This window comes from Harpia harpyja, chromosome 7, assembly GCF_026419915.1.
Source record: "Harpia harpyja isolate bHarHar1 chromosome 7, bHarHar1 primary haplotype, whole genome shotgun sequence".
Classification (NCBI taxonomy): domain Eukaryota; kingdom Metazoa; phylum Chordata; class Aves; order Accipitriformes; family Accipitridae; genus Harpia; species Harpia harpyja.
This window is the reverse complement of record NC_068946.1, coordinates 2073407-2098486: the sequence shown is the minus strand read 5'-3', so window position 1 is coordinate 2098486 and position 25080 is coordinate 2073407. Positions and strand designations below refer to the sequence as shown.

The window sequence follows — 25080 nt, the reverse complement described above, 5'->3', positions numbered from 1 at the left end:
TCCTCAGCATAACTCTATAGTAATCTTGCAGGGATGCATGTCATCCTTATTTTTAAAGAAAAATTTCTTTAGGAGCAATAAATGCACTCTATTCAGAGAAGCAAAGAAGAATATATTACTTAACAAAACAAAACATGCCAAAACCCCCCAAACTTATTAAGAGGCAGCCCAGGCCAATGGATGGAATATTAGTCTGGAAGACAGGACAACCAGATTGACTCCCCAGTACTTTCCATGACTATCAAGTGGCCTGAGAAATCCTGGCTTTACATAATGGAAAGACTTGGGGCTTTAAGAAAATCTCAGTTCACTAGAAATTCTGAAAGTTGGTACTGCTGCTCTCAGCAGAGAGGCTACTAATCTAGCAGGCTATGTGGACTGTTTTTTTCTGTTTTTGATTTTAAACCTTGATTCTTTCTTAATACAGTTTTTGTACTGATATTATTCCTATCTGTCAGCAGAGATAAGCGGGAGGAGAACCAGATTCATGGTCTCTCTGTAATAAGGTTATTTCACTGGAGTGCAACTGAGCATCTGTGTGTCTGTGCTTTGCGTGTCTGGATTTCCATGCTTATATAACATCTTCAGCAATATTCATTGTGGCAAAGGAGACTATACATTGTCTCAATTGTTTATCTAATGAGAGTACGTTGTATAGACATAGATATCTTAGACTAGATATTAGGAAAGTTTCTTTACCAAAACGGTGGTCAAACACTGGAACAGGCTTCCTAGAGGTGGTCGATGCCCCATGTCTGTCAGTGTTTAAGAGGCAATTGGGCAATGCCCTTAATAATATGCTTTAACTTTTGGCCAGTCCTGAAGTGGTGAGCCAGTTAGATGATCATTGTAGGTCCCTTCCAACTTGAACTATTCTATTCTAAAAGCTATACAAGGATCAAACTGCTAAAGAGAGAAACTATTGGCTGACTGACACTGAACTAAACCTGCAACTAAAAGAGGCAATGCTGAGAAAATAGCAATGTGAAGCTGTAGAGAGATTTATTATTCCAGTCAAAAACCCAAACCAAAAATCAAGGAAAAAAAAAAAATCCGAAGCCCTAAATAACTGCTTCTCAAAAATTTCAGCATGAGACACAGAGAAATTCCTATCAGTTGATTACTGTTTGAAGAAAAATGAGCAAAGTTATTTCTTTCAGCTTGCAAATGTAGCCAACAGTTGTTTAAGGATATAATTTCATGCTTGGAGAGAAACTATCCTGTTTCCTGATGCCAATTAGGAGCAAAAAGTACTCATCAGTGTCTCTAGGAATAAAATCAGAGTAACTTTTCTTGAATTTGAAAGGAAAGAAGCCCAGTCTTACCTGTGCTCTTAGGGAAGAAAAGAAGGAGCATGCAGAGAAGAAAAAAAGATGCAAGGGTACAGATGGTATCATTGCCTATTGGGTTGATTGCATGGCTGCTGAATGAAGTTTCACTCTGGAATGTTGCCTTTCAGAAAACAATGTAACAAAAAAGAAAATGTTCCCTTTCCCTTTCATCCTAATCAAAGGAGGAGGGCAGTTCTCAGTATTGCTTTAATCTTTGTGTTCAATAGTAGTTTCTATTTTTCTTCATGGTTGTATTATCACACTCCAGAAACACTGGGAGAACTCACTTGGAGCAGTCAAAACAAATACACGACTCTGTTGTATTGGGCCCCACCTCATTGTTTCCTTTTTGCACAGCATAGGCATACTGCTTCCAAATTAAGCTGTAGACTCCCATTGCGCAGATTAAACACCAAACCATGCACAAATTGGGTATATCAGCACTGTCTCTGTGCTGGCCCCTAAGTCTAGCTGTCCTTATAGGTGGTGAAGCTATATACGTGACAGCAGGCAAAACCCTTCAGAGCATGTGAGATGTTGATTCCCATGCTGTCCAGCACGGATGATGAAGAATGAGTGCTGAATCACTGCAGAGCAATCATATTACCATCTTGGCCATTGCCTCCAACCCTGACCTCCTACTTGTACATTGATCGCTTCTTGATTAGTTCATGCTCCAATGCTGTCTTTTGTGCACGAATATCCAGGAGCGTGAAAGATGATATTGAGCAGGCTCTTGCAGACACCCCTACTGAGAGATTATCTCCCTTATCTGCACTGGCAAACTGAGACACAGCGATGTGGAAGTCCAAGGTGAAGTCTGGAGTATAGCTGCCTGTGTCCCCCAGATAACAGGGTATTAGTCACTAAATTGGATGTTTCATTTCTGTTGAGTCTCATCCTTCCTATTATCTATGTTTCCTGGGACAGAAAAACAGTTTACTTGGCATTTGTACCGCTCCACTCTCCTATATCGGTGCTGATCATTGCAAATCCACTAGGTTATGACAAGGGCGGTTCCTTCCATTCAGGAGTGGGTCATCTGAGCGGTGTAACACATATGGTCCTTCACAAACACATTACAAATGTTACTTTTGATGGATCTTTTTGACTGGCCCATAAAAATAAGGCTACTTAATTAACAGTACGTGTTAAAGCTAATCAAATAAATAGCAAAGAAATACATGGTTATTATTCATAAACTGCAAGCTATTTGAATGTTTTCCTTCACTATGATTGGAACCCGTGTGTTAGAATTAGTTCAGTTCAGCCAGACAAAACACTTTCTTCACAAGGGGGAGTTTATATACATCCACAATAATTTAAAAGAATACTGAATACTGACATTTGCCTTTTTCTCATAGCTTTCTTGGTCAGTTTTGTTTCACTACCTGAAACTTTCTACTTCTAATCTTGCTGTATCATGTTCAGTGCCACGTCCATTGCATATTTATTATGAGCTTCTCATGTTTCCCTTATTCTTGCAGCCTCACAAACTAGAAAGCAATCAGACACTGGAAAATCCCAAATCAGATAACTTAATGTATGCTACAGCTTGATGCCTCTCGCTTAAGTCTTGTTTTCAGCTTTTTAAGTTCAGTATTTTTATCAATTTTAAGACCATAGTCTGTGATTTTCCAGGCCTCTTCATAATGCTGCATTTCAAAATTATATTGTGCAATCTTATGAAATGTTTTGGTTAAAAATTCACTGCCAGGGCCATTCATGATGCTGCACAATGCCATAGATTCATCTAACTGCAGTGCTTCAATATACTGCTTAACTGCTGCTTCTTCCTCAGCCACTGACAATAGCAGGTATCCTTTTGAGCAGTGGTCCTCAACACGTGTTTTAAGACTGTTACGGCCATGCTTCTGGATCACTTTCTCCATATCTTTTAAAGCTTTGTCATATTTTTCCAGGTGCATAAGGCAAGCAGCCCTCTGTCGGAGATACCTTGGATTATCTTTGCTTGTCAAGACAGCCAGGGTATAATAACCAAGAGCCTTCTCGTAGCAATATTCTTTAATCAGCACATTTCCTTCCTGGGCTGCTACCTGTGGACAGAAAGTTACTTAATATTAGTTATTAAAAGTAAAAAAAAAAAAAAAAAAAGCGTAGAATAACTAGTCTGGACTGGCCACAGGTAGACACAGACACTAAGAAATTTTGGATACTTTTCAAATGTTGAAATTGCATCTAGTTGGAGAACATATAATTGGCATCTTTTTTGCATGCAGATATAAAAATCTCGGCTCAATGGGCACTTGCTGTTATTGCTAGAGTTTCTGAACCACTATTCTTTGTTTCTGTATGTTTTGCTAAAAGTTTCTCAGAACACTTCTTCTGAAGTTGTTTACATTCCTTAGGAATGACACGTGACCTGAAAACTGAATGGACCAAACTCTAAAAGTAGACGGTGTTCTCTTCACGAAACCAAATTTCTGCCATGGTCTGCTCTAACAGGTGACTACATGGAAACTGCATCTTCTGGTGGATAGACAGTTAGCCCCATGTACTGCCCCACAAATATTTGCATGTGCTAATAATGAAGGTTGGTCTCTACTGAAGTTTACCCAAGCTATAGGAAAAAATGGCCAACCGACAGCTTTGCTAATCATTAATCTCAAGTGCAAGTGAACTATCTGCCCTTACCTGAAGGGAAAAACAACAAGAAAACTGAGAAGGCAGAAAGAACCATATAATTTTTAGGTTCATAAAGGTCAATAAAGAAAACTCCATTAGAAATATTTGCCTCAAATGGATTTCTCATTATTTCCCTTTATTGGTAATAAAGCTTTTAACATGCTGCAGCAGACTGAATATTTAAGTTATAAACAAGGCTGCCACCAGCAGCTTAGGTCTACAGAAGGCTGAGCCAAACAAGCTGAGACTTCAAGCGCAGGGTAAATGCTTTCATCAGTCTCGATACCACACATTGCCTTTGGACGCTTGTGGCTTCCCAAAATTCAGTTAGCCCAGCCACTGTCTCAGTAGCCACACTGGACAGCTGGCTCAGGTCTTCCAGTCTCTTTGTGTCCTTCGTCTTTTTGTTTTGATTAACTTGGATTAGAATTGATTGCTGTTTAATAGAACTAAGGAAAACAAGTTCTGGATGAAATGGATCAATATTGCAGGTCAAGTCTGAGCACCTCGTCTGAGACCACTGTCACGAAATAATTTAGCCATTCCTAACAGTTTATGAAGAATTCTACCCCAGTTATTTTGCTATAAAGGAGTGTAAAATCCTTTATGTAGTCATATTTATTAGAGAGTCTCTCAGCTTCCACATACAGAAATAGAGATAGGACTTCTCCCCAAATAGTGTCAATTACTGGCTTGAATATTTGTGGCCATAAATTGTCAGGCAGCCTGTCCAAAAACTTCTCAGATGTCTGTTTCTGTATACATTTAAGAGTAGCAAATTTAGTTTGCCCTTTCAAGTGTTTTTAAGGCAACTAGTCAATGCAAATGTTGTCTCAGTTGGCAGGATTTTAACAAGGGATCGAGGTGGAATTGCATCTGCATGTAAGGAGCATCCTCACAAGAGAAGATTTTTTTTTTCCCTAGAAATTCTAAAGTTCTAGATCACATTGTTCTAAAGAGCACGGTGGGGTTCCTCAAAATGCCTTGTGTTTATATAGCTAAATTGTAATTTTCAGCCTTTAAGGTGCATTTTTTTTCTCAGTGGCAGAAGAAAAATACAATTTTTGTTGTTCTACTGAATGACTAATCTAATGCTGAACCTGCTAGTGTGCTAACCAGGATCATTTTGATTTACTGCGCCACATACAATATTGCCACTTACTGAGCCACTACTTTGACTTCTTCACATTTCACTGACAATCCCCAAAGTAAGCAAGCCACAAAATTCTGGAATTCCTGCAGTACTTGGAGGAAAAAGGCGCATCTGAGAATAAATAATTCTCTCTCATCTTCATCGATGGAATAAACATGGGCGTTAGGCAGCTGGATTCTCTTTTGGCTCTGCCTGACCTAAAGGAACTGAGCTGGGATCCGTTTTTGATGTATAACACAGATGGATTAATTAGCAGCTTACTTGCACATCATCTTCTGAACAAAGATGCATATGAAACGAAGACTCATGGAAAGAAGATACAGGAAGTGCATAGAAAGCCAGAAGGATATTGCACAACTGAGTTCAGCTGCTCTCTACATGTGGCTTTTGAGAAGCACTTTTTTGCTATCAGCCTCATTACAGGTGACTTTGAAAGGCCAAGAGCAGGCTATGTAGTCCACTCACAGATGAACTGTAGTCCATCTTCAAACTTGTCACTGAAGTTTGATTATGGCTTCCAGACTGAAATAATTCTGGTACCATCTGGAAAGGGCTCGGCAGGCCATAAGTGACCAGGGATTGGACTGCTTCCTGGATTAGGTCTCTGTGACCCTTTCTACCATCTAGTTGCTTCATTGTGTGACAAAGGACTGCAAACACACATATTTTTGTTGCATTTTTGGTTCCAGCCCCTAGTGGCTAATCTTATGCTGAAATTGACCAAGGTTCAATTCCTTAGAAAGAAAATGAGAAAGGAGTTTAATGGACATGGAATTATGGTCAAGGGTTAGACTCTGAGCAGTAAATACTGGAAGATGGACTGATAAGCACTGAGCTTTGGAGGAGGGTTGGATATTTTCAGAACAGTTTGGAGCAAGTCTTTCCTTCTTTACCTGGAGACCCTATTTGGGGTCCATATGCCATGACAGCATGTGGAATGGCAACTTCTACCTTGGGCTGAGGGTCTAATTCTGACACTGACCATATAGCTTTTGAGACCATTTCTGTACAAGTCAGCTCTGGATATCCTATGGCACATGAACAGCCACAGAAAGTGCAGTCTGAGGATCTGAGCAAGGAGCTAGCAATCAGTCATGCATTTAACCTTTGACATAGGAAACTGAAGGGTTGAAGCTGCACTAGCAGCAAGCAAACTCCCTTCCTCTGACCTTTTGCAGTTTAACAAATCTTTCAGATTCCTATTCCCATGTGGCTTTCCCAGTTGTTTACAAATTTCTCAGCATGGGACCACTTAGACTATAAATAATGGAAGAATTCTATTGCTTTGTTTTTCATGAAAAAAATCAGTACATCAAGGAGCTCTCCTTCCTCCACCCTTTCCTATTCAGCTTATGTAGAATTATTTTTAGCTTTTCAGACCAGACTCCAGGATAATGATGACACATTGCTATAACGCCTGTAATGTCCAAACAGTCTAAAACAATGCGGCAGTAATACTTTTGTGAGTGGAGTGCTGAGACTAAGGGCTGAGTGTAAACCACTAAACTCTTCTTTGCTTCAGTTTCCTTTTTTGTGAAATGGAGGTAATGGAAAGAACACCCTCCCCCAGAGTGTAGTTAGGAGCCGTGGCAAAGTAAGGCCATCATTGGAGTTTTTTGGGCACTAATTCTGTCTGTAAGCTTTTTCGCTTTTACTGAGATCTTCCTTTCACACACAAACTGGAATAACCTTGGAGGCAAAAGGAAGTGCTACTGGAAAATCCTTTGAGACAACGGGCAGGTGAATTAACCAATTCCTTCCCCACCCCAGCAAAGTACATACTTATCCCCTTGTCACAAAATACATATTAAAAAAAATGTTGTGATTCTGGGCTAATCAATAATAAAAGTAATCACACTCAGTAAATCTTTGAAGATTAGAGAATATGGAAAGACTCCCAGGTGCTTGAGTCCAAATGTTTACTCAGCTGAACAAAGGCACAAGATTAAAAAAAAAAAAAAAATTACTTTTTTGCACTTCCAATGCTGGTATTGAGTTCCAGTCTTGAAATCAGTCCAGCCACCCCTATTCTCTCAAGTGGCAGAGAAATCTTTCATGATAAATAAGTCACCAGTAAGGAGTTTTATTCTAGACCCTGTTCCACAGCTGCCAAGAAAAGACAGAAATAAAGCGCCTCTCCCATTTTAAAGGTTTCACTAATCTGTGGCACTAGTGAGTTCCTAATACATCAGTGCAGTTTAGGCTGTACAAAAATTAGTTTGTTTAGGGTTTTTTTTCTCTCTTTTTTTCTTATTGATAGCATAAGAAAATCCCTCCTGTGTTTTCTCAGAAAGCAGCACAGGTGGACTTAGCTGTGAGACTTCCATACAGAACGAGTGATGTGGCAGCAAGGGAAATTCAGCTGTAAATCGTATCTTCATTTATAGACACTTCCTTAGGGCCTCCATAGATGCATTCTTGATTGTACCTTTATCAACTTTATATAGTGAAAGATTGCAAATTGGCTCTAAAATCTTCAAACTCTTTCCCATAAGACTGTACTTTTTACATTATTCAGACGAGAGGGGCTCTTTTCTCTGTAATGGGGTATATCAAGGGACTGGTAAATTAATACTTGTTTATATATATCCTCCTGCTGTTTTGCTAAAATACATACAAACTACTCCTTCAAGATGCATTAAGTATATCAGCATGTTGTTGTGTTTTATAACCTGGGAGGAAGCATAACAATATAGCTTCTCACCAGGGCGCACACAATCTACAAATTGAATAAAAGGAAGCAAACTGATTCTCAGAACATGAAGCTTCTGGGTAATCAGAATTGCAGACGCTTGAGTGAATGTTAAAACTCCTCACCATCAATCTGACCTTGCCTGTCTTATTATTGGAGATTCTTTCTCAGAGCTGGATGTACTTTGGGGGAGAAACTTGAAAAAAAATACTGAAAAATACATACTTGGGTGGACTAGAGCAATGTGCCATTTTTATGTCAAACAGTTTTAGCTAAGAAAACCAATACCAACCTCAAAGGCTAGTAATTTTACAAAAATGTGAATATATTTAAATTTCTAAATGTTACACAAAAGAGCAAAAAGGATTGAAGCATTTAATGTGATTGAATCAGAATCTTCAGTTTCAATTCATCAAGAAAACGAACAAAACATGAATTCCCCTTCCCCAGAAGCCAGCTGTGAGCACCGTGTAACTCATACAGAGTACAATACTAGCAATGATCTTGTTAAATCTCTAGCTGCTGCCCCTCACATCCCCTGCATTTTAGTGTTAGGTTTAAACAGGTCTCATGCTAGGGAGACCAACAAGAAATTCCCTCGAGTGGTAAGAAGTGGTAATGATGAATTACTAGAGACTGAAGCAAGTTCACTGGAATGAAAGAAGTTTGGATTCAACTCCCTAATCTGGCTGAAGTGAAGGCTGGAAGAAGCAGCCAGTTTGTTCCTTGTTCATCTGATAAATGGTCCTCCCACACACTTCTGTTCAAGATAAGGCAGGGAAAAATCTCTGCAGCCTACTTTTGCTTCCCATTTCTTTCCCCACTGAATCCACAGATGTGGCATCAAAAAAGGACTGTACCTGAGAGAGATGCTGCTGTTGCTTAGCGTCTATGAAGTTCAGGAGAAACGCCAACTCCCTTTCATCTCTCTCAGCTAGGATGCTGAATGAGTGAGCTGCCACTGCCGTGTTCCTCTTCTTCAGCTGCAGCACAGCTAGTCTTGCACTAGCAAAGTCATCAGCAAGGGAGTGGCCAAATGCCTCCTGAAGGTGAGCAAGGGCCTCTTCATACCTTCCTGTTGGTTAACACCAGTACAAGCTATATAACCCATTCCATGTGGAGAAAGAGACAGCAAGAAAACTTCCTAAAGCAGGCTTTAGGTAGCTTGCCCACAGTCCACATCTAAGGGTATTAACTACCTCATACCCTTTCCCAAAACATTTGCAAACTTCTCTTGAAAAGTACTATACAACAATACACTTGCCATTTAACATTCACTTTCTTTTATTTACTGCTCATTCACTTAGTCTGATCAGCTACGTAAAAGAATGGAAACTTACCATTTGCAATCAAAACATCTGTGTAGAAGATGTGATACTGTGGTGCATCCTTGCAAATTTTAATTAGTGCTTTTGCAATCATGAGAAGATCCCTGAGGGCTTCTTCTTTTGAAATGTCTTTAGTAGCAACGAGCTCAGTTAACATAGTCCTGCCATGCTGAAGGAGCAATTGAGTGATCAACTCTTGGGCTTCAAGCTTTAAAGACAGGATTGCTGGGATCACTACTCCTGCCTCCACCTTCAGCGCCAAGATCAAATCTTGCACTGCCTCCTGTGTAAAAACAAGACCAAAAAATGAAATGGTAGCAATAAGTATGTATTGATAATTCATTCTTTCAGGTGCTTTCAATTCTCTGCTGTCCCACAGGTCATCTGCACACCTTTAGAAGCTCTTTGCTATTCTCGGTCCTTGTGCTGCATCTTTTCCATTTGCAAAGCTGATATAAGAGCATGAAGACGGGTCTGAATGACTATTTGCAAAGTGTTTTGAACTCTTCAGATTACTATTGAAAAAAATTCTTAGAACAACAAGAGAGAGATGCTGTGAATGAGTAAGTGCAAGCAGGATTTGGCTCAGCCAGGATAAACCGGCACAAATCCACACCCCCAACTGGAGATGCGCCATATCAAATTCACTGTAGGACTGGTGTGATGTGCAGGTAAAGTGTGAGGCTATTGACCATATTAGAAGCACATAAACCACGCAAACATCTGACATGATTTCCAGGCAATGATATACTGCAATCTCCAAAGTCCACTGTAACACTAATCACACACATGAGCATTTCACAGATGATGGAGAGGGACTCACTAAACCTTGAAACCGTTCTTTCTTTTTCCTCTTGTTGCAACATTTCATCTAACACAATTTCATGTCATGAAAATGTGAGATCAAATGTAAAGCAGAGTTTGCAGCATTGCAATCAACGAATGGTAGTGACAGTGAATAAGATCTATGTTTAAGGTTTAGTCTTCCTCTCTCTAGACTTACGAAAGCAAATCAGTCATGTCAAGTGGACTACTTATACGCCCAGCCAAAACAAGAGCCTTTCACTGCCAAATTCTGTTAGAAACTCTCTTGATTTCAGTGAGTCCATGTCAAAGCCTGTGGTACCTCACACTAACATTGCTTAATACCATCAGAAAAATCACCAGAAAATCACTATAGTGATAATACCTTATGCTGCTTCAGAGCAAGGTAAATGAATCCTCGTCCACTCAGAGCTTGCACGTTCCTAGGCTCCTCCTTTAGGATGGCATTAAAATCAAAAATAGCAGTTTTCTTCTGACCAAGGCGGCCATAACATCGAGCCCTGATGAGAAGGCAATCTTCAGCATAACCACCTGAAGGAGAAAAATGCAGCCATGCTTACTTGAAAGGTCTCATGTCTACTGCTCTAAAACAGGGTGCAGTAAATCCCAATGTGTGCAGACCACTAAGCCCCACCAAAGGCCTTCAAAGCAGCTAAGTGAAAATGATGTGGTAGACCTACATGTTGTGTTATGGTGACTGCAGGAATGAAAAGTACGTACCACTTTATTCAGAGCTGTGGCAAGGGTGGAACAAGAGGGGTGTGCTGGATGGAGGCAAATGTGCTATGGTAAGGAACTGCAATCCACAGATGTGACTGGAAGAAGAATAAGGAGGGTGCTGGAGAGGATATCCATATGAAGCCATAGAAAAATTCTACTTTGCCTGAGGATACCCGATGAAGTACAATGACAGTACTTAAGTGGTAGTTTCCTTTATTTTTGTTGTCAGTGGAATTCCTATCGCATACTATCAGTTCTGAGTTGAAAGGAAAAAACCAAGAGTCTATGTCAGGTTGGTTTCCAAAACACAGTACTGTATCAGTTAAGTGTCCTGCTGAGGCTAGCAGAATTCCGTCAAAGAATGAATATTCACTGCTGAAGTCTTGAAAGTGTTTTTTGGTATGTGTTACAAAGACAAGGCTACTCTGTTGTTCTAGGTCTTGTGGTGTACATGTCAATGTCATTCTGCACAGAAATGCTGAGTTGTGGGTTCAGTGTTGCTGCTCAGGACTGGAGTTCAATGTTTAGTTTTGCTTCAAAATTCCTATCTAACCTCAGAAAAAGCACTCAATTTCTTTCTATGTCATCATCTAACTTGGGAGACACATCTTTCATGGCTGGTTGGGATAATTTCAATATGTTTGACACAAGCCACAGAAACGTTAATGGGACATAGAGACAAAGCAGTTTGGGTGTTATGCTAGCCTAATACCTATGTCAGCCTAAAAGCTTTCCCACACAATCAGCAGGCCTACCCACCAATGTGAATGTGAACCTGGTCTTTCTCTCTGTGATATAAAGCTAGCCATGTTTCTCACTTATGGATGGCTGACAGCAGAAACCAGTGTATCTTCATACTTGCTCTGTAGGCCACCAAGGAACGGGCAAGCCTGGACCAGTAAAAAAGTCTGGGCTGCAGTATGTGCAAAAAAGCCTTTTCAGGGCATGTATTTTGCGACTAAGATGAATTTTTCGAAAAAGAAAGATTCCGCATGTTATAAACAGAAGAACCAGTTCTGGAAATAGCTGAAAATATGTATGTATATTTATATTTACAGAAAGAAAAAAAATAATTCTAACAGTGATTTAAGGAAAGAAAGGGCACTTTGCTGAGAGCAGTTGTATGGCTGCAATTTGATTTATAACTGTAACTGCCCTACTGTGACTCAGCTCTAACTTTCCAGACAGGAACAGGAACCATACTGTGCCAGGCACACCAAAAACACAGGCCCCACTTCAAAGAGTCTTCAGTCTAACTAAACATGCTAAAAGAACATTGTAATAAAAAATTGAATGAGTGGAAAAGGTAACAGAGTGAAAATCATAAAATTACATTGCTCAACTAGCTCAAAAGCTTCCTGGTTTCTAATAGAAACAAATATACATGTCCATCAACACTGTCTCTCCTGAAATATCCATGACTGCTTTTCTGATTACCTCAAGGTCTCAGCAAGAGTGGGTCTCCTCAGAACAGCCAAAGGAAGCAAAAGGAGTGGCCCACAATTATTAAGCACTCAACCTTCCCACACAGGCAAATTTTTTTTCTACCTTCTCTGGGATACCTAGACTCAGCCAGCTAATAGCATAGAGAAATTCTGTGTTTGCCAGTTGTCATGAAACTACTTCTATCATTTTTTGAGGTCTGGAAAGCTTTGCCCTTTGTTATTCTGCCTTAAAGTCTTCCATGCATTTTTACAGGGACCGCTAAAAGACAGCATTGTGATGCTGCTCTGGAAAGCAGCAAAAGGAAGATAAGGCTATCGTAAAAGGGAATGTCTTCATATCCCCAAATCTATCCCTCCACCACACCTTTCTCCATCATCTTAGGATCTGAGCAGGATTAGGATCAAATTCATTAGAAAGAATCCTTGGAGACTTTACTATAATGGAATGGGAGCAGCACAAATGAGGGAAGAAAGCTCTAGGAGAAAGACATGTGAGATGGGGGCACAGGGCCATTGGGCTGTTTTAATAAAGTGGAGTCAGAAGGTACACATTGTTTTGGATAAAACAGTAATCCAGACGGGACTGACTAATTTACTGCCACACTTAATATGCACTGGGATTTGTGATACTAAGATTCTTTTTTCTCTGCTTTCACATAAGTGCTGCCCAAATAAACACATATAGTTGACAATGAAAATCATGGTCCATTCATTCACTGGTTACAGAGCATATATCTTTCCGCCACCCACATGCCCCTTCCTTTCAAGACAATTTCGATAAGGATCTTAATATGCCCAGGGTTGCAATCAATAACCGTGGCATCCCAATAATGGATGATAAATCAGCAGTGCCACTGTAAATACTTTTTCATAGGGAGGTCAGCAAATTCAGCGTCTTGCACAGCTGCCTGCAGAGATGAGCCAGCAGACAGGCTCCTAGCAATTCTTTTACAGTAATGAGGCTTTTTCTCCTTCCTGATATGCTCCAAAACTTCTGTACCAAAGGTTATTATTGCTCTGGAGCTCTACCAATTGGCTCCTATAAAGACAGTATCTATTTCTTAACAAGCATCTGTTCTAGCAGGTGGGGAGTTGATAAGCTGGAATGCATGGGCTGTGAAATGGAACCATCTCAAAGCAATTAACAGGGGTTTTTTTCCATTTTCATAAACCAATCTCTCTTCTTCTCAATGCTGCTGTCATAACATTTGCTCAGAGTGAAAGGCAAATTTCCATACAAACATGGTTTTACTTGGAACATGCCAGAAGCATTTCCATGTTAGTCTGATCTCTCTCCTTAGGAAAAGCTAGGATAATGATGTACGTAAGTGGGTGCATTCACTCTTTGGCACTGGAACTACACATTCATTGGTGTGTTGGAACAAGAAGGCAGGTTGTCTGCTGCCATGACTGTATTTACAGAGTGTTCATTCTGATGAAACAGGAGGTACCAAATAAATATCATTGGTAGGAAGGTTTTCAGGGTACTAATTGATGTAACAAACTAAGGCTGAAACAGGGGAGCCTTCTACACTGCTTGTCTAAAATGGGCTGAAGCTGGATCTGTTTCAGTAGCTTTTCCAAATTACTTACCAGCTAGCATCTCCTCTAAAAGTTACTGAAACAAAGAGGATGAAGGCTTCTTTCTTCCGAAAGGGGGATTTCCTTCATCTAGATGATTTTGCAAAGTGTCTCCTCAGTCACACCCTTTCAAGGACTAATTGCTCACAGGGATCAAATTCCCCTCTCATTTATCACAAGTTTGGCTTTGATCTCTTCAGGAAACAATTTTCATTTGCATTTTGCATTTTCAAAGAAGCTCTCATCTCTTTCTAGATAAAGTTTAATTTTCTGGGGAAACATTTCCAAAAACATCCAACCTAGCAGCTGGACAACAGGATCAAAAAGCCCTGGCTTCTCTTGACATTACCAGGCTTCAGGCTTACCTCAGTCACCTGTGTGCAGTTACTCACTGAAAAATCAAGTTTTACAGAAGGAAAAATAATTCTGTAGGATTTCCTTGAGACTTTTCCCTGTATTTTGAGCATGTATGTTGCTGTGATAAAACAGCCTCCCTACATTAAGTACGGAAGAATCCCCCTGCCATTCTGCTTTTCCTTTATCAATGGAAGAACAGCATTACACTTCTTGTCCTAAAAGGGTCTTTTTTTAAAACCACAATAAAGAAGGAAAGCTTGGCAAATAAAAAGGAAAATAATCTAATGGCTCTGAGAAGATAGCACTGCTAACATTAAAGCATGTAGTTTGTTTAAATCACAGCTGTGCTTGTGAGAAAATCTGTGACCATGCATATGAAAAAAATTATGGTTACAGATCAGTTTGTCTAGACCAATTACTCAGAAGCAACATATAGCAACTGAACAGTAAGTGTAGTCTGATGTTTGGTAGCAGGTCTACCATAACAAAAGACTCTAAAGTGTAAAGAAGGTAAATATTTTGTCTCCTGTACACATTACATTTCTGGAGCGGGAGAAACTGGGAAACGATTAGATCAGAAATTTCAAACCACCAGCTGGAAATAGATGAGTTCAGGATGTTAAGGATCTTTTCCAAATTATGAAGGAATTATGGGTTCTTTGTGTTGATATGACCCAGTTAGGGTGGTTTATGCCTGAACTTAACTTTTAGCATGTGAACAATGCAATTTAAAATAATCCTCAGCTGTGGTCCAGGAGGATTTCATGTGCTAAACAACAGAACAAAATCACATGCTGGGCTTTCTCGACAGGTGAAGAAAAGGGGCTGATGTCCTTGTAGAACTGAACTGAACACTTGAAACTCCTATCAAGTAGTTCACAAGCTACTTATGGGACAGTAAGAATGTTTACTGTTTCACTGCGCTATTTCATGGTCCAGATGAATTGCTACTTTAAACAAATTTTATCCTGCTCTTCACCTGCCTTTGTAAGTCTACTGTTTCAGCCTTCTCATTGGGGAAATGATAGATGGGAATTGGTTGGACATGCTTGCCTACCCACTGATCTGATTTCCCATAGAAGTAAATCTCCTATCAGTATCTTGATAACCCTACCTGAAGCAATGATGGCAAAGGAAAGGTAGGCAATGGCCTCTTTGATGTCAGCATCCTCCTGTTTGTTCTTCAGGATGGTCACTGCTCTGAAATGGCAGTGAGTTTGCATCAGCTTCCGGTCTTCATCTTTGAAAATGTCCATGATTGGCAGGAGGCAGGAGGTATCTCCAATTCTGATCACTTTCTTTAGCAGCTTAACAATGTGAGAGAAAAAGGCAGAAGAGAAAGATTGGCATGAAAAGATAAATGAAGTCATGCTAAAGCTGGAAACATTACTGTCTGGTGAGACAAGTATGCTCTTACCCAGTGCTTCCCCATGTTTCACTGGGGCTTCAGCCAGCCACGGTCCAGCCAAGGACCATGAATCTCTTTTACTTAACTTCTCAGCTGGCCCTAGTGTAAATGTATGTTGGAGAAAACATTAATTCTTATCTTTTCTCACCACCACTTCAGCTGTAGAAATCATTCTGGGGAAATAGATAATGCTGCCTTGCTTACTTTGGGCAGCATCTGCTCCAGACTGAGAGTTAACTGTTTTTATAAATACAGCTGAACCACAGGATGATTGCCCCAAAGAGAGAAAGTTTCTGTGGAACAGAAGGATTCCAGTGACCCCTTTTGACTGTGAAATTGAAACCAGTGACTTAATAGAAAATCAGTGAAGTGCTGTGCCTTTCTTTTAGCCTTTCTCTGTTGGGAATCTGGGAAGAGTACAGACTCAAATCCACAAACCACTGCTCTCCTGGAAAAGAGTCTTGCCTGACATATGCTATCTTTGCCTCCATTCACTAGAGTGAAAATCTCCAAGCACTTTTTTACTACATTTCTTAAGGAAAAGAATCAAAAGGTGTTTCCCCCAGTAAAGCAAATGTGCTTAGCAGGTACTCATTATTCAAATTTGAGCCAGAGAAGCCAGGACAAGAACAAAGTTATCTTGATGCACCAGACACATCTATTGAACTTACTACTTTCTCTATTTTTATTAATAAATACAAGTGTCTGGATGCTGACAGGCAGGTGGGACAAAAACATTTTGAAGAGAAATTTTCAGTGACATATATGTTCCATCTAGAACTTGTAGCAGAAGCCGCAGATAGGAATCCAGCTTCCAAGGGCAGCCTATGGACTCTAATCAAGTCATGTCATTCATTAATAGCCTTCCCAAAGGCAGCAAATTATACAAAACTTCTATTTTTCATAGGGAGTAGTGAAGTGGTGACAATAAAACCTTTCTCTTTACGGCTAGCAGAATTTATATGGGATTTTAAAAAATGCAATAGTTCCCTCTGATGGCAGAACCTGGTAATTCAGCTTTGTAATCCTTGGTAGGAGAATCAACATGTTGGAATCTCTTTCATGGTTTCAAGCACAAGTCATTAGCCACTAAAGAAAGAAAACTGCAGACTGATATTTGAGCTTCTGGTTTTGTGCCCCGCCCCCCCCTCCCCCGCTTCATTAGGATAATTAGTTAGGTAGTAGTTCTGCCGCCTTTTCTCTAGGGGAAAATTACCAATCCCATCAATATTGTCACCAGGGGCAGGATGTTCAGTCATGCTCTGCCTAGTTAAAGTCTCTGATGAAAAGTGCCGTTAAATAGCATGTGATGAATGGGCTGTATTTAGCTGGGAGTCCTTGTGTGGCCTGTGCTAGAGACAGAAAGTCCTACTTATGAGACCTGTATTTAGATCTTAAAAGTTCTGCTAGAAGTTGAACTACCTAAACCTCACGTGAGCTCTGAGTTTCACTGTGTCAACAGTCCTCACTGTTGCTATTTATGGAGCTTCTAACAACAAACTGTTTAGTTTTAAAATGGAAACGCGTATGAACTGCTGAGCATGACAATGTAATTTGTAATTTCATTGCAGTCTGGGAAAAGCAGTATCAAGTGAGGTCAAATGCAGCTATTCAGAAGGGAATGACCCTGAAGATGAAACTTTGCACTGCCCTGAACCACAGCAAAGTTGTTTCAATTTAAAAATTACCTAGCAAGCAGGGAGGTTAGTTTTTTATGAAAGTCACCAAGTTTTCTTAGCATTTCCTGTCTTTTTCAAAGACCTCTGCCCAGCTTACCAACATTCCTGAGAAATGTCTTGAAGGACAGGTTGGGGTAGGTGCAGCCCCACTGGAAAACCCATCACAGGTTGTGTGATGGGGTGGGTTCCAACTTTGCGCCATGTGATGAGGTGGCCTCACAGTGCAGCTTGTACCCGGAGCCTTACAGTTGTCATGTGACACTGAGGAGCAGGAGACAAGTAGAGCACTGTGCTGGGAAACTGAAACCTTGGAACACCTTGGGTGTCCTTGGAACACCCTCTGGCAAGCCTATGCCTCTGAAGTGGTCCCTCTTAAGTTCTACCAGGCATCTTCTGTATCAGCCAAAAGGGTTGTTAACCCTCTTCACCATACCCATCACTGATCGCTTTCTCATTCTCTCTGATAGCCAGGTCCTCCTTACCTGGTTGCCATCATACATGAAACCTTTCTTCAATTGCAGAAGCGCGAGTCTAACCAGGATGGGAGACCTTTGTGGATTTCTGGAGAGTGCTAGCAAGAGGAGCCTGTGAGCTTCTTCTACACAGCCCATCTGGTACAGGGCATCAGCACAAAGGATCCATGATGCTTCATCGGAAGCGTCCAGCTCCACCAAGAGGGAAGCCAGCTGGTAAACCCCAGGGGCATCTCTGGAGGAAAAAAAAGAAGAAGAAAAAGGGAAAGACCACCTTCAAGGAAAAAAATGTCAATGAGAGTAACAGAGCCTCTTTGTCTCACCTGGAAGCTAAGAAGCAGGTTATCAGTCCAGTATCAAAATGGATGATACATTTTACCATATTCAGCATCACAGATATCTCTGCCGCTTAATTCCATAATCATAATCCCTCTTTATAAAAACATGTTCTTAAGCAGTTGTGGCTCTAAAGAAAGGTTGACAAATAATGATTCATATCTGTGGTTGCAGCTGATATGACAATGGGAAAAGGAAAAAGTAAAAAGTAACAGTGACAGTAAAAAAAAAAAAAAAAAGATCATCATTTCTAATGAAGAGCTGTGTGTTAAAAATTGCATGGACTCATGAACTGTGTTAATAGGTAGCTGCTTGTTCCAGAAGCAGTGACCTGTGTCTAAGGGGGTTTGTGTTTGTGCCCTGATCTGCCAGTGCAACACTGAATGAGTGAACACATTTTTCTGTCCTTCAGTTATACCACTGGAGCGCAGGCCCCAAGTACTGGGTGTGAAATGTGCATCATGCAACTGCAGAAAAAGGCCATAATAGTACTTAAATTATTAAGAGACTAAATAAATGTGGGTATCACTTGTAAAGAGCAGCCACCTGAGATGAACTTTCACGTGCTATTTCCCACTTCAAATTTTCAAGTTTTCTCCTGAAATACTAGTATTTCACATGAGGAAAAACTGAGAAAGTAACATAAGAATTCAGTTTTGGAGAAAACGGATAACTTTTCCTGGGCTGGTATCAGACAAAACTTTGAAAATGAAACACTGAAATTTTTAGATTTAAATAGCAGCTTGTTTTATGTTGGAAGAAATAAAAAAACTAATGAAGATACTACTTTGATGAGCAATCTTTTCTGATCTTTAGAAAGGCAATTTTAAGTATTAAAACCTCAAAGTCCCTCTGTTACACCTTGTTCTACCTTCAAACTCAGGTTTTAATGGATTTAGCCGGAATAGTTTGGTGGTCTTGTCTCAAATCTCCCAGCCTTAAGTATGACATTAATACAGTTAGCATTGAAAAAAGAATGTGCATTGCTAGCACCAAGTATGTGCACAGTAGCACCTCAGCTCTGTCTTGGAAGGACACTTTCTAGGGTCTTGGTATTTCATGGCCTACCAAATCCTTCAGTTCAGAGCTGAGAGTGAAAGGAGCCAGCTAGCACCAACGGTTCTGTTTTCTTATGGGTATATCTACTCCTGTAGAGGAGAAACCTCTGTCATATTCCCTCTAGCATTTTGTGCACTCCTAGCTTAGGCCAATGGGTTTATCACAGATAAACTTCCATAGAAAGATTGAGCTGATTTGGCTACGTGGATCCTATTGCATTCTGACATACCAGGAAAACAACATTTGGCTGGAATAACCACACCCATGCAGTTTTATTTCAACCTGTTATGTTAATTAGGAACTTCAAAAGGGTCTCTCTACCAAGCAAGTACTCTACCACTCAAGCCGCGCTCTTTCTGTTAGGAATCTGCACAGCTCTGTTTCTTTTTCTGCCCACAGGCTGAACTGCCTCCTGGGTACCTCTTCTTCTGGAGCATCTTCTGTCCTTCTTCTTGGAGAACTTTTAGCAGCAGGCCTCTTTGGTTCCATGGCACATAGGACTTGATTGTAAAGATGGTTTCTTCCAGCTTTAACTGGCAAGCTGTGATATAATCCAGGGCTGTCAAGTAATGGCTGCCACCAGAAATCCGGATAAGTCCACGCCCGCATAAGGCTTTAATACAGCTGTTAGGATGTGGGGAATCATGCTCAATGACCTTTTGAAAGTCCTGCAGAGCTTGCTGATGGTCATGAGCGTGGAGGGAGCAGAATCCTCGCAATGCTAAGAGAGTATTGTAGTAAGTTTTCTGCTCTGCTGCCAAGAGGTGGTCACAGATGTCCAGGGCAGTTCTGATGCACCCACGCAGGAGATAGCAGTCTGCTAGCCGAACACTGAGCTCACGTTTGGACCCTGGGGAGATCTGAAGGAGGAACTGGACTGTCTGGATGACAGAAGGGAGCAGTTCAGTACCATGATTGCCTCTGAGTTCAGTCCGAGCACGCACAGCCTCCCTGTATGCTGCAAACTTCACCTCCAGGACAGTTCTAGCCTGTTCTTCTATCCTCTCAGTGTCATGTGGTGAGAAAAGCTCTTCAAAGTGTTTCATTGCCTGGGCAGGGGTTGCTGCAAAGGCTTCCGCTAAATCCTGAATCATTTCCTGCATCCGTCCACCCAAGAAGAAATATGCAGCAGCCCGTTCCAAGAGCAGACCCAAAGCTTTCTCATCTCTGAGATTATCAGCTGAGAAGCCCTTGAGGGCCTTGCTACAAACTGCCACACACTCCTCAAATTTGCTTTTCTTAAAGAGGTAAGCTGCCTGAGCCCTGCAAACCCAGATATCATCCGGTGCCACTGCAGACAGGAAGTCATAGCAGTTGCCCAGCCACTGGTCCAAGGAACTGCAGTCGGGGCTTTCTTTCTGGTATGTTGAGACATAATTAGAGAAGGCCTGGATGACCCGTGGCAGGTGTTCCCTCTGCCTAGTACACACATAGGCCACTGCCTCAGCCCGATGCATCACAAAGGCTTGGATATAGTCCGCAACTCCCTTCTGAACTTGTGTCCCTGATAGCAGCCATGCTAATGCCCTCAGCAGCAGCAGTTCCATTGAATACTTAGGGTTAGCCTTGAGCAGGGTATTGCATTTACTCACCACCTCCTCTGAGCATCCTTGCCTGAGCAGGGTCTCCAGTTTATATACTGTGGACACCACATTGTCGGGACTTAAGCTGGAGAGAAACATGGCAGCTATTCCTACACTGAGGGAAACAACGGCCAAGTTCTTGCTCTGAATCTTGGGAATCTGATTCTTGCCTTTGCACCACATCTCCAGAGTGGCTATCACTTTCTCCCAGAGCCCTCTATCTAAGGAGTTCACTTTCTGTACTGCTGTGGGGGCACTGCAGCTGAAGGCAGCTGTGTAGAAAGCAGTGGCTATTGGTAACTCCTGCTGGGCGAGATGGTGGTCCCCTTCTTTGCAGAGCAGTGCAGCAAGCTCTTGAGGTGACATTTTCTGCAATTGTATCTTCGCCAAGCAGCATCACACGTGTAACGTGGCTAGTGCCTGTAAAACAAAAAATCGGCAACATGAGGGCCTGTGGAACACAGGTGTTTTTGCTCGGGGGGCAGCTTTCCAGCTGACAGACATAAGCAAGCCTAGGTGCTGCAAAAAGCCAGGGTTTTGTCATCGACAGGCTTACTGGGGAGCAAAGCCACGAGAAGAAACACTGCAGAGGTTCTCAGCCTGCAGCCGTGCCGGAAAGCCGCCACACAGCCTTGTCAGTGGTCCCTACCTCATTGACCATCCAGGACGTGGGGCTGGGGGGCCTACTGGGCTTTGTCCTCCCTGGCTGAGATGTCTGCCTGATAAATTTTTAATCATCAGACGGCACATCAGTGCTGGCGGCGGACAAGGAGGAGACAGAATAGCACCTCGATACTTTGCCCACCGCTTGCCTTTCCCCCCCTTAGCCTTGGAGAGGCAGGAAAGGGAGAGGAAGATTGGCACCTTTCTACCCCCCGGGAGTCAGTGGGAATGATGCGGTTTAGCGCCAAGACCCGAGCTCCAGAGCCGGTGGCTCGGCCCCGCATCACCTGAGGCCTAGCCCTCCCGGTGAGGGGCCCTCGGGAGCGCCGGCCATGGCCGGCGGGCAGCGGCTGCGCGGCCAGCGCAGGGCGGAGAGCACAAGTACCTGAGAGCGGGCGTCGGCGGGAGCTCCTGAGGCGAGGCGAGGCGGGCTGAGGTGAGGCGAAGCGAAGCATTCGGGGACGGGACGGAGAGCAGGGGCCGGGTCAGCCAGGCGCCCTGTTGCCTGGAGACCGCAAACGCTGTCCCGGCTCCGCTGCCGGCGGGCGGGCAGGGCAGCGGGCAGCCGGCCGTAGGCCTGAGCGCCGGCAGGGAGCCATGCCGCCCGCCTGACGGCGCCGGGGGCTTGCCTCCCCGCCCCGTCCTCCCCGCAGCGAGGGCGGCCTGTGAGGAAGCCGGGCCTGCGGTTGTTCGTACCGCGCGTTTCGGCCTCGGGGTGGCCGGAGCGGAGGCCCCCGGCCCCGCTGTGGCCCCTTCGGCCTGGCGGTGCGGTTCGGGGTGGGCCGCGTTGGCTCGGCGTGGGTTTTTCTTTCCCTCTCCTTGAGAGGCCGTCCTGGCTGCAGAGGGGCATGGCGCTGGAAGGGGGTGGCCGGGAAAAGAAACCGTTACCTGAGGAAAAGTAAAGCAGGTCCCTTGACCCTCGGTGGGGCGAGATAAAGTGCATTAGTGACCACAAGCAGCAAACTCCTGTCTGTGGCGCGGCTTAACCTTACTTTTTTTTTTTTTTGATAATAAAAATGTTTTAGCGGTAGATCCATTCTGTTTTTAGGAGTGTTTAGACTGATGATGTTCCTTTAAGCCAGGGCCATTTCTGAAGTCCAGCTTTTTCCTTACCCATGTTCTTTGACATTCAGAAGAGAAAAAACAACCCTCTATGATGAATAGAGATTTTCTGACATTTTATTAAGAGTTTGCCCATTACTTTGATTTGATTATTTTCACTTTAATTACCCTAATTAGCCATCAAGATATAATTTAGCATTGCTGTCACATTAGGCCACAGGTGATATTATGAAGAAAGACTTGAGGGCATAAAAAGAAACAGTTCTGAAATAGAAATCACATTAAAAGGAGCTGGGTTGATCAAACGCATGTGCCTCTTTGTCCCTCCACTGAGGTTCAAGCACAGCTTGTGGGAATAAAAACGAGACTGGTGCCTTCAACGGATTGTGGTCCAGGCTGCAAAAATCATTACCCATAATTTGACTTTGCTGCATGACTGAGTGGTGTGAAAGTTGCTTCCAGCCACATTTTGCCTTGCAGATACGAAGAACGTGGAGGATGCCAGTATTCTCCATTCATCATTTCTAGCATAAAGAGTCCCAGTTTAGTTAAGAATCCAGTGTGCTTGCTGCTATACGTGGATGGTTTAAGGGATGTTGTTACAACTTCTATGGTTGGCCAGAAAGGTAGCAGCAACATGAAGAAATTACTTTGTTGACTTAGAGTTATACAGCAGGTGGTATGAATACAGCCAATTTTAAGTTGTGTATCAGATTTAAGCCTGGATTAATTTAGGTTCCTAACTTCGGTCCTCAAAGGAATAAGAAGAATAGCATCTGCAAGAGCTCAATGCTGATGGAAAAAGAAGAGTATTTTTCTGACGGAAAGGACTGTGGCCTGGTATGATACCTGAGGTGTATGAACAGAGCGCAGTGTGAAAACCCATTGTCATAAGTGGCGGAATCAGCAATGTAACTTAGAGGCTCCTAACGTTTTTCTCAAGCCACCAGACAATTTGCTGTTTGTCCTGTGGGGTAGATATGGCAAGCCCTGTTTCTAGGATCATAAAAACGCGGGGGGGGGGGGGAAATTGCGGAGATGTTTATCTAAACATTAAATATTAAGGATGCTACCACATTAAATATTAAGTACACTACAATTGCTCTTCATGATGTCTCTGATTACTGATAAATTTTTAAAGGGAGGTGGGTGGAGAGGGAGTAAGCACAGCACAACAAGTGGAGGGCTTTGCAAAGCAGGAGTTGCACTGACACGTCTGCAGTAACCCTTTTCAAAGAGACCTGGCTGAGAAATCTGGCACTTATTTCTTTTAAAGGCTCTCAGTGCCTCCATGTAACAAGTGCCTCCCCTCAGGGCTTTTAAATGCTAGGTGTAGCTAGGACTGAGGGTGAGAAACCAGTAATATGTACATTTGGTAGAGAAAATTTGGCTTAAAAGAAGAGAATGAACTTTCTTTGATAGAAAGGGGCATAATGGGGTGGGGCATTAGTAACTTAAAAAAAAAAAAATCTTTAATTTATTTGACTAACATTCTTCACTCTGAGCTGTACCTGGGTTGGAGAGCAGACACCAAGCTCTGCTCTCATTAGGCTGGTGTAAGCACGCAGGCTAGGGAACGAAGGTGGCCTGTACTGAATTATACAGGCTTGGTGACCGAATGCCCACAACACTGAAGTCGAGAAGCTCTGGTGATGTGCTAAGCCACATGATGAAATTTCATCCCTAGGCATATTTAGTTGCACACCCGCAGTCTGACAGGAGAGTTAGACTGCTGATAACTCTGTTGTCAAACTAAGTCAGGATATTCTTCTCTCGTGAAGGAAATTTGCACCCCTGGTACTGTATCCCCATGACCGCAGCTGCTGCTATTCCTTTGGGTTAGAACAGCAGGTTTCAAATGGAGACCTCTAAGCTTTGTTACTGACAGATCTACTTCCTAACATTGATAGGAAAGCATAAGTGAAACATTTCTTTTCAGGACGTTCAAGTTCTCAGTCAGCCTTTTATATGCTGTTCTTTTTGCGATATGGTAGACTGCTGTTTGGTCAAACTTTTCTGCACGCCAGATAATCACAGAAGTATAACACATCCTAGGAACACTATAAGGTGATTAAATCAGTGTTCGTAAAGAGCTCTGAAACATGTGGGTGAAAGGTGGCATAGGTCAGAGAAGAAGTTTTAGCCTTGTCATTTTATAGTCTGGCCCAATTACTCTGGATCTGGTTGAGGTATTACAAAATTTACCCCTTTGCTCAAGTTTCTCAGTAAGGCCTTAAGGAATGCCTATCTTAACTTTTCACCTGGCTTTGCCAGGCTTAAATATAAATACGTTAATACATGAAACATCCTAGTGTTCTCTGAGTGCATAAAGGTATATGGTCACAGAAAGCCAAAATGATCTCTCTATGCACTGGACTATTTTCATCTATGTTCACCCCAATGAGAATGATAATGCAAAGGATTGCAGGGCTCTTGCTCAAGTGCATCTTAATCCTGCTTTTTGATAAAGATTACAAGAAAAATGTTGTCGGTCCATTAGAGAAAGAAATAATCCCTTTGTTTATATTCTAGAGATTAAAGCAGTAACAGCAGAAAACACCCAGAGGTCACCACACACATACTTTGCTGTCTCAGTTATTGTCTATGATTTAACTGTGGGATGCAGCAGTGCAGTTGCATAATTTAATTGGTTCTCCTTGTGCTGGGAGTCCTGAAGCAGCTCTCTGTATGAGGTAGTAAAGTGGATCCGCTTAGCAGACAGATAGGTGTGCTTGATTT

The 25080-nt window shown here is 42.2% G+C and overlaps 1 protein-coding gene across 1 annotated transcript; it reads right to left on the bottom strand.

Annotated features, from left to right (window-relative positions):
- Positions 1-575: 575 nt before the first annotated feature.
- TTC34 (tetratricopeptide repeat domain 34) lies at positions 576-21707 on the bottom strand. Its single transcript, XM_052791213.1, is given in 9 exon segments — positions 576-3388; positions 5392-5405; positions 6024-6158; positions 8622-8897; positions 9163-9433; positions 10340-10506; positions 15193-15385; positions 17648-17871; positions 19380-21707. Coding segments are annotated over 9 exon segments (3402 nt in total). The 5' UTR covers positions 20983-21707; the 3' UTR covers positions 576-2869.
- Between the last annotated feature and the right edge of the window lie 3373 nt (positions 21708-25080).